Genomic DNA, 16,712 nt, shown 5'->3' on the forward strand with positions numbered 1-16,712 from the left:
GGATGAAATAAAATAATAATTAAAAAAATTGAGGTCGACTGGAGGGTGGACATATGAGGGTAGTGGGTAAAGAAGTTCGGGAGGAGATTTATCTCTTCTTTGAGTAAAGGAAGGGAAGGAACATGGGTGGTGATTGTGGTGCCATCGACATGCTCCACCATGTACACATGCGCAACTTTATAGATGCCCTTTTGGTGATTTAATTGTTCATTCGATCACACTTCAAAAATAATATACACAACAACCATAAGAAATGAGAAAGTGCTTTTATTACACAATTTTCTACATTTTTTAGCTCACCCGGAATGTAGTTACAGCCTCCGGGGGAGCTTATGGGATGGCGCGTCATCTGCCCATCTACAAATACTTGCAACAACTTCGGTGACACTACCTAAACGATTTCGATGAAACTTCACCACAACGTTCATCACCGTGTATGTACCAAAGTTTGTTCATGGCATTAAAAACAACAATCGGGCCCGAAGGCAGTCTGTGGGTTGCCCCCCAAAATAGGTATTTGCTTTCTTCTCAGATACTACACATGCAATTCTGATTTATTGGCTGCTCTTAGAGCACCCTTTTTCTGGACATTTCTATCTGTCTGTCTGTCCGCAAAACTTTGGTCAAGCCTCGGGGCTAAACCACTCAACCGATTCCAATGAAATTTGGTAGGTAGGACCAATATTTCTGGGAATCGTGTGCTTTTGAATATGGGACCTGGGCCCTAGCAACGGCCCTTTAAAGTGGTCAAAAAATCGAAAAAAAAATCGAAGCTGAGTTCTGTGCGCAATCTGTCTTGCTCCCTTCATGCCAATTTACAGCCCTAACAAAAAACATTTGTAGGAGGAGATAGGTTTTGGGCGAGTACATGTCGAACATTTCAGAAACGGTTAATTGCCAATATCTCCAAGAGAAAGAGTCTGATTTTGATGAAACTTGGGTGAAATGTGTACAATGTGGCGAGCATGTACACAAAAATGAATGGTTGCTTTGCATACCTCCGTTGCTTAGGCCCAAGTCACATTTGCTCTACTGTGAGGATACGGCGGCCGTACACCCTCTGAATTGACAGAAACGTGCGGCGGCTGCAGAGTTTCTGCGGTGGCCTCAAGGTTGCCCTATGCCGTTTGGCTATATTTTACAGGCCGTAAGGTCGCCGTGGAATTATAACGCGAAGTTATAACTTTTTTCATTTCTCCATTCGTCGCAGCAATTCGACAAGCCGAAACAAAAGAAATGATAAAAATATTTAACCCATTCGTTACCGTCCGTCTGGCCTCACGTTCACTTTAGGGCCCCCTGCGGTCACCTTGCAACATCAAATCAAAGACCGTACGGCAACCCCACGTTTTTGGTCTCCACAATTTCTAAGGCCTAAGTCACATTTGCTCTACGGCGAGGATGCGGCGGCCGTGCGCCCTCTGAATTGACAGAAATGTGCGGCGGCCGCAGAGTTTCTGAGGTGGCCTCAGGGTGGCCCTACGCCGTATGGCTATATTTTACAGGCCGTAAGGTCGCCGTGGAATTATAACGCGGAGTTATAACTTTTTTTCATTTCTACGTTCGCCGTAGCAATTCGACAAGCCGAAACAAAAATAAATAAAAAAACGTAATAAAAAATAAACCCATTCGTTACCGTCCGTCTGGCCGCACATTCACCTTGGGGCCCCCCCTGCGGTCGCCTTGCGTGCACCTTGCGTCTGTCTTAAATTCTATGGCCGGCGCAGGAACGCCCTAAGGTCACCGTGCGACATCAAATCAAAGACCGTATGCCAACCCCACGTTTTCGGTCTCCACAATTTATAAATACGCCGTGCGGCTCCCCGAAAAATAAAAACATATGTGACTGCTTCATTGTGTGACCCTGGAAATACTGCGGCCGCCATATAATTGCTAGTGGTCGTACATTTTGGAGACCCCACGGCCGCCGTGGCTAATGTGACCAAGGCCTTAGCAACAGCTAAAATACTTTATCGTACATCGTACACTTATTGTGGACTGTACAAAAAATCAATACCTCTGAAACTGGACCTCCGAGGGACCTCTTTTTTTTGTGCCCAAGGAGAATGTCTTACAGCATCATATTAAAAAAATATAATCTTTAGTGAATGGATAAATGGAATTACCAGGGCTGCCATTTGTTAGAGTCTCTTTGGAAACGTGCCTGAAATTTCACAAGGCGGGTTTCTGGGCGCAAACTAAGAGGGCTGTGATAATCGTATTTATTGTGCTAAATTTATTGACAGCATGTACATTGTACATGAATATCGGCTAGTCGCGTCGGCCAGCTTTCCATCTAGAGTGAGCAGCCATGTCACCTACCGGCTTGTTGTATGCTTTGCTTGTGGACTACAGTAGTCCAAGATGACTCTTAACCAATATTGCCATATATCAGTTGAGACAATCAGAGATTGAAATTATCTTGGTACAGTTTGTTTTGACCAGCATCGGCTATCATGGTTTGGCCATTGATGGTCATTAGTTCGAGTAGCCGAACATTCACACGCAGACCAAGCATGGGCTGATGTAGTCGTGCTAGTTTGGTTACGGTCAATGTACGAGTAGTTGCACTGAGATGTTGTTGAGCTGACAGGTTTGAAACGGGATGATTGTGGGTAAAATTTATGCATAAAGAGTTTTAATTTTCTTTTTCAAATAATATATTATTTGGCAACTCCTTTGCAAACAAATATACACCTTGCTGCTTGAGGAGCAAAATAAATAATTACTCTGCTTTTATCCATCATGGTCTTAAGTTATTGTATCTTTATAAATTTTGACCTTCATATATAAATGGCTCCGTAATTTCACATCATATTTGCTTCACAGCAAGTAATATTTGTTTAATTGGTTTGTTTACTGAAAGCTTTATTTGTGAGCCTCACCACTTCCTGAAGGTATGGAAGAGGCTAACTGTGTGTGTGTGTTGTGTGTGTCCTTATTCAAGTATTTCTTGATTTATAGATAATTTGTTCTCAAATTCATTGTCATGTCGATATCCCCACAAGCTGTTTCCAAGATGAAGCTAGAATGGGACTCGCTAGAGGGCATACCACCACCAGACTGAGTAGTTTACGATTTGTAGCCCACTGATAGGCCGGTCTCCATTGAAACTTCCAAAAAAAAGAGACTAATCTGCATCCTGACCTCCAAAATCTAATCTGCTTATTCTTGTCACCTAACCAACTCATCCACCAACTTTTAGTTTTTTTGTTTTTATTTTCATAATCTGTCCACAAGTTTTTGAAATATGCTTTGTATTATTTTGGCCCCATCTCTCGATGGTGAAGAATCACTGAAAACCGCCTTTATCGCAATTGCGGCCGCACGCGCCCACCGAACGAGCAATCTAGTCACAGCTTTTGGATCAACACCAAAACCCAGCTACGGGTGTTGTTAACCACACCATAAACCAGCCAACTCTTCTGTCCGCGCTACAGGGTCGATCGCCGAATTGTCGATGTACCTAATTATTCGCGCAGACAGAAATGCCGGGGATTTACACCTCAACGGAGCCTGCACGAAAACGAGCCGCTTGTAAGCAGCTCATTCCGTTTGCGATTGCTGAGTGGTTTTATATCGCCAAGCCCCGTCGGACCAGATGTACGTTTTATCGGCTCTTAATCAGCCAGCTATTTATTCCGAACGCAATTATGGCAGTCAATGGCAGGAAAGGACGCAACGAGCAGGTGACATTTCAACAATGGGGACATTTATTTTCACACGTATGCAATGAATGGGAGGATGGGACATGACACGAGCAAAAACCTACAGCCGATATCTATTTATCATGTACATGCACTTACAACAATTCTACTTACAGACAAGGCGCCACAGACTCCCATGCAAAAACCCCAGAAAAAAAGGATAGAACTGGGCTCGTAAGCCTTTAATGTTCCTCGTAGCTGGGATGACCGAAGGAGCTCTGCGGGGCCGGACAGGTTACCTTTGTCGCCCTTGAGGCGACTCGATGGGTCTTTTGGTCAGTGACCCTCCGCATGTCTCTGTCAACACGGCAGCTGCTGCAACGGCGGCTTGGTTGGTCCAGGGCCTAGCAGCGCGGCCTGGTCGATCGGGCCTGGCCAACAACGCTTCAGAGGAGCGAACGGGCCTTGCTCTTTACGAGTTGATGTTCTTTAAGAGCCCGCTCACTCCTCAGCGTCACTCGACCGACTCGGGGCTCGATCGCCCAGACCATTATGTAGCTGGCCGGCGACTTCTCTCTGGCTGGCGACCTCTCTCCGGCTGGCGACTTTGCTGCTGACTCCAACGGCCAACAACGACCAACCACTTGGTGACTCGACTGCCTCCACCGACCAACTCTTCTCTCGGCGTCGAAACGCGCCTTTTTATAGCCTGGAGGGGTAAAGCCGCTGTGGCTTCGCCACCCAAAGGCAGCGCATGCCCTTTTCACCCTTGAACTTTCACCCCCGGCTGGCTCCGCCCCTTTCGTCGTTTTGATCCGTTTTGCAAGTCATGCGCGGCCGTGTTTGAAATCACTTTTTCCGCTGTCGAGGATGCCATCGTGTTCGTTTGGGGAAAAGATGGCGGCGCCGTGGAGATGCTGGTGAGGAGATGTTGGCGGTTGTGGAGAAGGTGGTGAGAAGATGTTGGCGGTTGTGGAGAAGGTGGTGGTGAGATGTTGGCGGTTGTGGAGAAGGTGGTGAGGAGATGTTGACGGTTGTGGAGAAGGTGGTGAGGAGATGTTGACGGTTGTGGAGAAGGTGGTGAGGAGATGTTTGTTTAAAATAAAGATAGGAAAGAATAACACTACCTCAAGATTCACAGCCCGTTATACATCTGTGGGGAAATCTAACCTGGACACACACTTATCGACATAACTGATCTTCGGGGAACCTGAATGGTGTTCTGTGAATTTCCACAACCGTAACAATATATTCACTGTCAGTGCGAATACTTTTGCCGTGTATGGCCATGGCTTGAAAACAAACAGCCAAGCTCGCCAAGTGGCCTAAGCACTCAAGCAAGCACTCCAATGAAATGTTTGATAAGGAAGGGTTGGCTTGGCAAGCAATTAACATTCACTGATCAGTCATATAAACACCAGGGACCTGGAAGCGCCCAAAATGTCAAGCAATGTCCGAATTGGATCATGAATACTTTTTTATTTTATTGTAATATTTTTTATTTTTTAGCATTGGGAACTGCTGATAAGTTTAATTCTGCAGTGCACATTTTGAAATTCGGCTCAGATTAAGAAATTATAGTAGTTGTGGCATGTGCGGAAATGAAATATAGCCATGAATGCTGGCGTCTCCAGGCACTTATAAGCATTGCATTGAATCCAGCGATTCGTAGGTATGATGATTAGGCATTCGATGATATGAGTGAGGAAAGTGACAAAAACAACAAAAAAAAACTTTATCATTAAGAAACTGTTGCAGCCTGTTCCAAGTGAAGGCATTGTATTGTTGAGCAGACCAAAAACAATGACGAACAAGAAAAAGAGCAATCTTTTGAGCGGTGTATTTTTTTTTTATAGGTTTTCAGGGTAAATCCAATATTGCTGCCAAACCATGTGACCAATGACATCATATGTGTGACTTTTGTTCCTCATGGATCAGCGGTCATATGGGTAAAGTTTCGCCTCGATCTTTTCAGCCATTTCAGAGAAGATTTTGAAGGTTAAAAGAAAAATAAAAAATTTGGCTGTCGAATCACGTGACTATTGACATCATCAAAAACATTTTGTCGACCATTTTATCCCAAGATGACCCTCAAAAGTTTTTATACTGATCGGATGTGGTGTTCTGCAAATGCAATTATGATGTCATAACGAAGGCAAGCACCATTGACATTTTCCGTTTTTCCAATATGGCTGCCATACAACATGACCTATGATATCATAATTATCATTGAAACATTCTACATTAGTTGCACCGTTGGTTAAAAATTTGTCTCAATCCGACAAGCGGTTGCAGAGAAAAACAAGAAAGTTATCTGTGGACAAACAGACAAGCAAACGGACGCAAATGCAATACCCTCTCCGAATCCTTCGGCGAGGATAATTAACACCTCAGTGAGGGAGTGCGAGGTGACCAACGATGCGCCCAAAAGGGTAATTAAACAAGGCCGTGAATTATCTTCAAACGCCTAGAATTATTCACTCAAACAACTAATTTTCATTAATTTAGTCCTTTGGAGTTCTTTCAGCTCAGGTCAGGTACGGGAGCATGCACCGGAGAAGCGCATCGCTGCGTCCACTTTCCGCCGGTACTCCAGGGGCCTCCATCTGGCCACCTCCAGGCAGATGCCTGGTTCATCGGCATCATCTCCTTGAGATGCTGATCTACCTGCTGCAACCATGAAGCATGTGGTCGGCCATTGGTCGCCTCCACTCACGAGGCTCCCTCGCTGAGAGAATCTGGTGAGCACGATCAGCGTCAGGAATACAAGCATGTCCATACAGCCGCAGCTGATGCTCACGGACTATACTGATAACAAATCTCATTTGACTATCCTGATAACAAATCTCGGCAACCACTCATTGGGCACAAAGTCTGAGCAGCGATAGCCAAGGATTCTCCGAAGAGACCTGGTACCAAAGGCGTTAAGTCCCTGTCTCAGATCCCTGGTCAGAGTCCAAGTCTCACATCCATAGAGCAAGACTGTGGAAGCACCGAGGACCTGAAGACTCGGACTTTCCTCCTCCTGCACAGGTTCTGACAGCGCCACATCCCATGATCCAGTCAATGCATGACTCCCCAGACCTGACTCTGACGTCTATTGATCACTGGCTCACAGCCAGCAGAGACATGAATATCACTGTCAAGGTAAGTGAATACATCCGTGATGTCAACATCCTCACTACAAATGGGTACAGCCAAGATAGCAGCATGCAAGATATAATTGAAAGCCTGGATCTTACTTTTCACCCAGGAAATCCGTAATCCCAGTGGCTCTGACTCTTCATTCAGCACCTCAAAGGGCCCCAAAAGGATATCTGGAGTCTCTGCAAAGATAACTGCATCATCTGCGAAATCAAGATCAGAGATCTTGACATTCCCAAACGATGCACTGTAGCTTGATCTCTCAAACATCCTCCCCAGAATCCAGTCCATACAAGTGCTGAAAAGTGTGGGAGGCAGTACACACCCCTTATAAACTCCAGAAAAACTGCAAATCAGTTGGAGATGGTGTCATCACATGTCACAGCACTCTCAGTACCAGAGTATAGTTCAAATATCAGATTGATCAGTTTTGGCGGCACCCCACGAAGACCAAGAACCCTCCAGAGTGCATCCCGATTCATTGAATCGAACGCTTTGCAGAGATCAATGTATGCTGTAAGCAGCCCCTGCCGAAACTCTCGTTCGTGTTCAGTGAGGACCTGAAGGGCAAGGATACGGTCAATTGTTCACCTCTTTGGTGGAAAGCCTGACTGCTGTGGGTGCTGGTGCTCAAGCAAATGGTAACGGACCCTATCAACAATTATCCGAGCAAAGTCCTGGTCCGCCACTCAGAGCAGCGTCACCCCTCTGTAGTTGTTGCAGTCCTGTCGATCACCCTTCCCTTTCCAGAGAGGGACAACAAGGCCCCTCTTCCAGTCAGTTGGGATGATGTCTGTGCTCCAGGTATAGCAGAGAACTGCATGCAACGACATGAGTACAGCATTTTCACCAGCCTTGAGAAGTTCAGTGTGGATGCCACAGATCGAGGGAGCTTTACCCCATTTTAACCAGTTCACCACAGCCTGTGTTTCCTTAAACGAAGGTGGATCACAGTTGATTGGAGGGTCAGCAATAAGGATAGTACCACCCCTGACATCCAACTCAACAGCTGGTGGATCAGCCCAATACAACCGCTCAAAGTAACTGGCCTGGCGAGCCTTCACTTCTTACTCCTCTGCCAAGAGCCCACCACCCTCTACTCTAACTGCAGTACACCGAGGGACAGGCTTGGAGGAACGCAATGCATGAATTCCCCTGTAAGCAGGACGAGAATCGCTTGACCACAGCTGATGCTCTACCCCCTTCACAGATTCCTCGCACATAGGCCTCATTGTCCACCTTTAGTGCACGTACAGTTTTTCGCCTCAGCTTCCTGAACAGCTCAGCTCTGCCATTATGTCTGGCCTTGCGACTCTGGTCAATGGTATCCAGTGTCCCTTGAGAGACAAAATTCTTCTTTGCCCATCAGCGAGTTCCAAGACATCCACCGGCAACATCAAGAACGGTGGTCTTGGAGGCACTCCACAACTCTTCAGGATTCCCCAAAGCACCCAGACCCCCCAAATCCCCACTCATCCTGTTCACAAACTCCTCAACTACCCTCTCATCTTTGAGCTTGCAAACATCTAGCCGAGGCAGGAATGGTACCATTTCTCCCGGATTTAAGCTGCAACTTCAGAGTTGCTACCACAAGCCTGTGGTCGGTATTGAGGAACTGAGCATTCCAGGACACCCTGCAGTTATGGATCATCCTCGAGTGACCATCAATGAGACATGTTCAATCTCTTTTGCCACACCACCAGCTTTGGAATTCAAAGTCCAGCGATGAGCCTGTGGGTGCTGAAACGATGAACCAGCCACCTGAAGTCCAAGGCTTCTTGCAAATTCAAGGAACTTGGTGCTATTGGTACTATTCTGGTTCACAGTTCCAGACCCATGGGGACAAACACATGTCTCATAACCATCCCCATCAGTACCAGTCGATGCATTGAAATTCCTCAAGACTTGAAGAGTATATCGCCTGGGACACTGATCAAACACAGACTGGAGCTTGGCATAGAATGTGTCCTTCACGGTGAGATCATGCGCCTCAGTCAGAGCATATACAGAGACCAGGGAAGTGATACCGAAGGAGTGATGAATCCTTTGTCTCATCATATGCTCGTTGACTGGTGTCACCTCAATTATCATTGGAGTCAGCTTGTTGGACACAGCTACAGCAACTCCTTGGGTGTGGTAACCATCAGAGTGACCTGACCAATAGTAGCTGTAACCATCTGCCATGATCTCACCACTGTCCGTTCTCTGAAGCTCAGAGAGTGCTGCAATACCGATGTTCAAACGCTTGAGATCAGATGATAATGGATATGGGTGATCATCCTCTCTTCGGGATAGGACATTTCAGGCACCCACCCCAAGGAACCACCTCAGGTTATCCCAAGGAGACACCGTGTGGTTGACGATACCTCAGTACCACCCCGACACACACTAACACAATCTGACCCAGGAAGGTTACTCTGGTTTTCCCCCTATCGTCAAAGAGTGGGGGTCCTGAAGGCTTTGCCCCAATTCTGTCATCCGCTGAGCTGCCCTGGAGAGGTCAGCTGCATGGCCAGTACTCCCATGGAGTGGGTTTTCAATTTTCTTTGCGTTTTTTCTTGTGTGTTGCGGATTGAAGGGTTTTACCGTGGCCGGAGTGCAAATCCTGCCACCAACCAACTAAAAAAATAATTGTAACCCAATTGCAGGAGGATATCCACAGATACAGTTGAGCACGAGATATGGATGGTCATTGGCTCACAAGTAGCTCCTCCACCCTTTAACAGCTTTTGTTTTTAATCCTGCTTTGTATTTATAATCATACACCCTCATCACCAGGAAACCTGGTGGGGAAGACTGTTTAGTCACCGACAACCTGACCATGAAACGGGTTTGTGCAGGTTTACATGGCCCCTGCAACAAGTCACAGATCTAATCTGGCCTGACCTGATCATCGTATGCATTTCAAGTTTGGGGCCGCTAGGCTTCATTGTTTTGAAGTTACGGAGGAGTTGGACTGACTGACGGACTGACACACATTGACATTTATTGCAATAGATACTGCCGTGTCGAGGAGGTTGAACCCCGACCTGGACGGATGCCAAAACTCCGAGATTAATGCGCTCGCGGAAAGGGGGCGCAGTGGTGGAGGAGCACAGCACAGGGGTGCTGCACCAGGACCCCAAAAGGGGGGGGGGTTATACTTGACCCCCACTATAAATACACGGATACAGCTTCTTCAAAGGAACGCATTTAATGGAAATAAACAAATATTTACAAAGGACAGTAATTCAAAAGGTCAGGATAATAATGAAGTAAATATATCCAATAGTTGAGGCACCTCTTCACATGGATTCAAATACAAAGGGAAAACAAAATAAAAAGAAAGCCCTTCCTTTTGAGTATTCTTGTATTTAGCTTGGCCCAGAGTTGGTCTCAGTGGAACTTGGAATTGAGGTGTTTCTATTCGTATGTGCAGACGCGCACAACAAAATGGCACCTCGTTGCTTCACTTCTAGCGGGACAAATGCACGCCAGGCAATCCGTGAGCGCCACGCCACACCAAAGCTCAGACACCCAGTACAACGGCTTCATGCCCCGATCGTCCTCACCGACCCAACCAAGAGCCAAAGGCCAATGTCTTGCTTCACCACACGTGCCAAATCACCTTAACACTAATACAAGGGTCGTGGCTTCTGCCTGCTTGGCAAGCTTCTCGCGTCACGCCCATCAATCAGCCTCAGGGGCGTGACTTCACCTGCCGTCACCCTTGGAGGTGCAGCCTCTGCCTGCTCAGCACGTTTACTTGTTAACCTCCGCCATCGAAGATGGATGGAGGTTACTGTTTTCACTGTTTGTTTGTTTGTGAACAGTATTACGGAAAAAACTCCTGGATGGATTTCGACGAAACTTGGTGTGGGATTAGGTATGGTCCAAGAATCATGCCATTAGATTTTGGACTTGGTCCAAAGTCCAATATGGCCGCTATGGTGGCCATTTTGAAAAAATATTTGAATTTTTGTTTTTGCATTTCTACATGTTTTAAGTGATTTCCAACCAAAAAAAAAAATTTGTTCGAGGAAAAAAAAAAATTTGCAACTTTTTTCTGAAAAATTTCGATTTTATTTGAATAATATTTGATTTTTTTTTGCATTTCTTCATGTTTTAAGTGATTTCCACCCCCCCCCCCAAAAAAAAAATTGTTAGAGAAAAAAAAACAAATTTTGCACCTTTTTGTTCAAAAAAATTTCGATATTTTTTATTTTTGGCATTTCTACATGCGTGTCGATCTAGTTTCGTTTATTCAATCGTGGATCAGTAGAGTCTGATCCGTTTTGACCTACAATGAATAGGATATCAGGTTCACTTCAGTGACCCAGCAATATTGGCGGCGGAGGTTTTGCACTCTACCGAGTGCTCCCCCTCTAGTTTCTTATCATGCTTTTGGTTATGAAGACAAAGGGAAAAGTCACAGGGGGCAATTACATACTGGGGAACTTATTCTTACTCCCTAGCTAATTAACACGGCAGCACCTCCACGTGTGGTGACACGTAACACTTAAGCTCACAGGTTCCCTACTTAGTTACATTGAGATGCCTCCTATACATCCACAGACCAAGCAACTCTACACAATGCTATATTCCTTATTAAATTAATCCGTCTACCCCCACAACCGTAACAATACGTACTTAAGGATATAATTTTTATGTCAAGATTTGTGGGATCGCCATTTCAAAGACTGTTGGACGTTAAGTATTTTGGTATTTATCGAGCAATTTCCACCAAACTTTCAAGTCATTTATTTATTTCAGTTTTACAGCACAACTGTTGTTGTTGTGGGTCTTGTACATACATTATATCAAATGTAGGACAAGCCCATTATGAGACTGTGGACAAATTGTAGTTAGTTTTGATTGTTTTTTTTTTTTTGTTATTGTGTTTATACTGGGCTTCTGGGATTGCCGAGAGATATGTGCACTCGCCTTTGAGCTGTCTCGTCTTGGTTTGAATCTTGGCCCAGCTGTAAAATATCTCCATTTAGTGTTTTTACATCCAGGGCAACGAGTCAATGTGTGCCATACATTGGAAGGACGTTAAGCAGGAAGACCCATATGCCAGCACTAGTCATTGGTGGAAGTTAACGATCCCACATTGTCAGTCACAAAGAGTAGGTGAGTTATCACTGTCACTCTGCCAAATTACAGATTCCTGCCATGACTGACTGCTGGGGAAAGCAACGCCTAACAACCCAGCATAACCTTTGACCAGGAATTGCTCCGGCAGCACCAACACTCTGTAATGAGGAATGATGGTGCATTTGATTGACTGATTATGCATTTCACTTTATTCATTGTTTTATGTATTAAATAGTTGCTTCTGGGATGGACAAAATATAATTAAATGATGAATAAAACTGGTGAATTATTTTATTTAAATCTTGGACATGAAGAGTTCCAATCCCACCTAACAATACCTTTGACCCTTAGACTGAAAAGGCCAATGGAGAAACTGGTCAATTTCATTCAAGAAAAAGATGTGAGCAAACGAATGCAGCATGGGCCAGAGGTGCTTACCATTTTAAGGGATGTTGAGAGATCACCAGACTTGGACAACGATGCTGAGACTGTGGACAAGATTGTGGAAGGCCTCATTTGTTGGGTCACGACAAACCATTACAAGGTTGGTGATCGTATAGACATCCAAATGCATTATACTTTTATTCTTATTAATGTATCCATTTATCATGTTATCTTGTGGATAGCAGAATTTTGGGAGATTTCTTAAATACTGGAACATCATTGTTGAATTAGATTTGATATTGTTGTGGTTACCAAATTCGCAAACCACCATTCAGGTCCCTTAGGTGAGGTATTTCGGTAAGTACATGTGTAGTTAGGCCCAAACCCGTTGTCTAGTGGGAATACATGTCATTTATGCGTGCTGCGACTCTTCAGGATAGCCGTTTTTCTTTTGCTATCTTTATCTTTATTTTGGACCAACCGCCATGATTACCACCACAACCACAACATCAACCACCAACCACAACGCCGCTTCACCACAACCGCCACGACCTTCACGTCACACTTCGCAACCGTCGCATCGCCACCGTTCTTGCGCCGCCTGTGGGTACCGGTGTTGGACTCGTGCAGGGCGAGCGCCGAACAGCGTGTACAAAATCACGGATTTTGTGCTTCAAAAACGGATCAAAAACGACACACGCCCACTTTTTGCCGTCCAATCGGTGAGCGAGGGGCGATTTGGCCCCGCCTCCAGGACGATCGATATATGCAAATTTATGGATCAAAAAGCCTTCACGCCCACTTTTTCTCGGGCCAATGGGGAGCGAGGTGAAAGGTCAAAGGGAGGGGGTCAAAGGCGAAGCTACGGGGGGATAAAAGGACCGTGTTGGTCAGTAAGAGCAGAGTCGGAGAGTCCAGAGGCGGAGAGGCGGAGAGGCGGAGAGTAGGAGAGTCGGAAACAGAGAGTCAAGACTTCGCGGGCGGTGGAGCTGCTCGTCGTGTGCGTTGGAGTCGGAACGGAGGGGACGAGCTGTGGAAAGGCGGCGACACCAGACGAGGGGGTGCTCGCGTCGTGCAGGGAGCTGCACCCGAGGGAGGCCGACAGCGCGACCTGGCCGAGGTGGAGACGCTCGTCGCGGGATAATAAAGATCCTCTATACCCCGAGCATCAGCAACCCCCTCCTGTTTCCCCCCGCGCTGAGATAGTGCGACCAAGGGGGCCCCTTTCCCACCCCCTACCAGACACTGCCCGCGAGGCCCGCGGAGTTGAGGCACCATCGCCGCTCCGCGTCTCATCACCAGACGGGTAGGCCCGACCCGGTCTCGGCCTCAGGCCCGCCTCATCCTTGAGGGTATTTCTTTTCCTTGGTTTTGGGTATGTGTTGTCGGCGCCGTCTGTGAAGTAAAATTGTATAAGTGTTGCCGTGTGCTCGTGTAATCGGTATTAGATCTGCATTGTCGCATTTGCTTTTTGTGTAAATTGCATTGTGTTTTTCTTTTCTGTGTGCATTTGGTGGAATTGTATATGTGTGCTTCCCGTGTGCCGCGAATAAATGTGCTTTGTGTTGAACTGTTTCCCGCTTCGCTTCGTCATTTCTCTCATTGAATCCTCATCTTGCTTCACGTAAAGGGTTGGTAGTGGGCTGAATACGCCCGATAATTAATCGAACCGTCGAGGTCGACGATAACACCGCTCGGTTATTCTGATAGTACGGAACGGGTCGCTTAAGTGGCCCGTGTCCGAAGTCGACCTGCGGCGAGGTGCGATCGCCCGGTCTACCCTCCGCGTGGGTACTTAGGTAGGTCGAATTTGGCGAGCAACCCTATCCCACGCGGGGGCTGATTGGCTCGATCGCGGTGAGACCGAAAGGTCCACCCGTGACTGGTTCCCGGCGTTAGTCCGAGAGGGTCACGACTGGATTGTCCGTCCGGTGGGCGACGTGCCGCGATTCGAGTTACGTGGCCGTCAGCACGCCGGCGGGCGCGAATCCGTAACAATATTTTTGTATTTCTTGTTGCGAATTCGCGCCTGCCGGCGTGCGATCGGCCGCTTTCCACTAATAGCAACTGCGTCGCCCACCGGACGGACAATTCAGTCGTGACCCTCCTGGAACTACCGCCAGGAGCCAGTCACGGGTGGGAGTTTAACCTCACCACAGCCCAGTCCCCATTCTACCCGCGCGACATAGGGTCACTCGCCGAATATCGAAATACCTAAGTACTCGCGCGGGTAACCTACCGAGGGGCCGTACCTCGCTGCATGTCAGCTTGGGACACGAACCACTTAAGCGGTCCGTTCCGTTCGACAGCGATAACTGAGCGGGTATTATAACCGACCTCGATGGATCCGATTCTCCTTAGCGGGTGTTTAAAACCTAAGTAATTATTCCGCGATGCAAGATGGCATTTTCAATGGGGAATAGAAGACGCAACGAACGGGATACATTTCACACGCAAGGACATTTATTATTTTGCACACACATCACAAGCAAGGCAGTCATGCAATGTACAAGCAAGAAACAAAAGCAATACCACCGACTACGAGCAATATTCTACATGCACAGTCACTTAGGCAGGTCGTTACTTCACAGGACACGGCGCCACAGCATGCATACAAAAACAAAAGAAAGACCTCCCCATAGGCAGGGAGGTAGACGGGGTCCGGGGACCTTTATAAAGCGGGACCTGGAGGACCGATCGGGTCCCGCGAGACCGTGGCCGGTTACCTGCACCCTCAAGGTGGTCGGCGAGTCACGACGTCCCGCTCCCATGACCGTCAGCGTGGTTGCGCCTGGTTCTGGGCCTCCCACGTGGCCGGCAAGCTCTCTACGGCACTCCTCGTCCAGACGCGCAGGTCCACCACACAGCCGGCACTGCTGCGCCTTCCGTCCGCATCTCCCACCAACAGGCCGCTCACAGGACCACGAGTGTAGGAACCAAGCGAGGAAGAAGAAGAACTGGACCACCAGGGAGACAGGGCAGGAGAGTCACATGAACCACGGAGAGAGAGTCCGCCCTTTATAGAGCAGGGCTCTGCCCTTCGCCCTCCCCGTTTTAGGCTCCACCTTCCTTCGAGAAGCTTCTCAAAAAGGGGCGTGCCCTCACTCCGACCGCCTCACGCCGTGCATCCACCAATCCGAAGCGAGCTGCCCTGCCCCCTTCCCTTCACACCAGCCTCAGCGAAAAAAGGCGGTGAAACCCGCGCGCCGTCGCAGTTCTTTCCTTGGCGCCTTTGTTTGACGTTCTCGGACGGTTTCCGACGCAGAAACCGTCGTAGCGTGATCCGTGGAGGATGGCGTTCGGAAGTGGACGTAGTGGCGAAGATGGTGGTGGTTGTTGTGATTGTTCTTGTAGCGTGGTTGGCGTTGTGGCATAGTTGGTGGGGGTTGTTTGTGTGGAGGTTTGTTGCGTGCTTGGCGTTGTGCCGTAGTTGGTGGCGGTTGTTGTTTGCGTGGTTCAAAATAACGATAGATAAAGAAAAACGGCTATCTCAGAGTCGCAGCCCGGTGAACACGAAGAATTCCCTCTAAACAACGGTGGGGAAAGCTATCTGAACACTCACTTACCGGCATAGCTCATCCAATGAACCTTTATGGTGTTCTGCGAATTTCCACAGCCGTAACACTATGTATGTATACATATATATATATATATATATATATATATATATATATATATATATATATATATATATATATATATATATATATATATATATACATATATATATATATATATATATATATATATATATATATATATATAATATATTGTTATGGCTGTGGAAATTCGCAAAACACCATGAAGGGCCCGTAGGTGAGATAACTCTAAATGCATGTGTAGTTAGCCCCAAACCCATTGTTTAGAGGGAATTTATGTGATTCATTCGGGCTGCGACGCTTTGAGATAGCCGTTTTTCTGTTCTATCTTTATTTTGAACCACCCACATCTCAACCGCCATAACCATCAACCCACCACCGATAAACCCTCCACCACCCTCACCTCTCTCCTTCTACGGCCATTCCCGCACCACCTGTGAACACTGAGTGTCGGGCTGTCTTGGGCTCATTCAAGATACGCACCGAGCCGCGAGTGCAAATAACAGCCTTTCCGAGGGAGAATTCGGATCAAGAACGCTACACGCCCACTTCTGATCCGTCCAATTAGCAAGCGCGGAGCGGCTTGTCCCCGCCTCCAGGCGCGTCTGTGTGAAATCCATGTATGCAAATTCTTGGATCAGGGGAGGTTCACGCCCACTTTTCCTCCGTCCAATTGGCGAGCGTGGCTCCGCCTCCAAGGTCATTCTGATCCAGAAATTTGCATATTGTTTCTCCTGCCGGCCTATAAAACGGCGAGCGGAAGGCGAATCGTGGCAGAGTTTTGGTAAGAGAGTCAGTTTTTGGTTGGAGAGCAGAGAGTGGAGTCGGGTGGCGAAGGCATCGAGTTGGGTTCTGCAGTCGG

General features: G+C 47.1%; 1 protein-coding gene across 2 annotated transcripts in view; it reads left to right on the forward strand.

The window, feature by feature from the left end:
• LOC147014285 (CLIP-associating protein 1-like) overlaps positions 1-16,712 on the forward strand; it is a 236,650-nt gene that overhangs the window by 1,126 nt on the left and 218,812 nt on the right. For both annotated transcript variants that reach the window (XM_085852150.1, XM_085852149.1), the window contains exon 2: positions 12,219-12,411. In XM_085852150.1, coding sequence (XP_085708276.1) covers positions 12,232-12,411 — 180 coding nt within the window. In that variant the 5' untranslated portion in view covers positions 12,219-12,231. The remainder of the gene's footprint in view (positions 1-12,218; positions 12,412-16,712) is intronic.

This window comes from Eptatretus burgeri, chromosome 13 (assembly GCF_056783735.1).
Source record: "Eptatretus burgeri isolate ZD-2024b chromosome 13, Ebu_testis_v1, whole genome shotgun sequence".
In the NCBI taxonomy this organism is placed as follows: domain Eukaryota; kingdom Metazoa; phylum Chordata; class Myxini; order Myxiniformes; family Myxinidae; genus Eptatretus; species Eptatretus burgeri.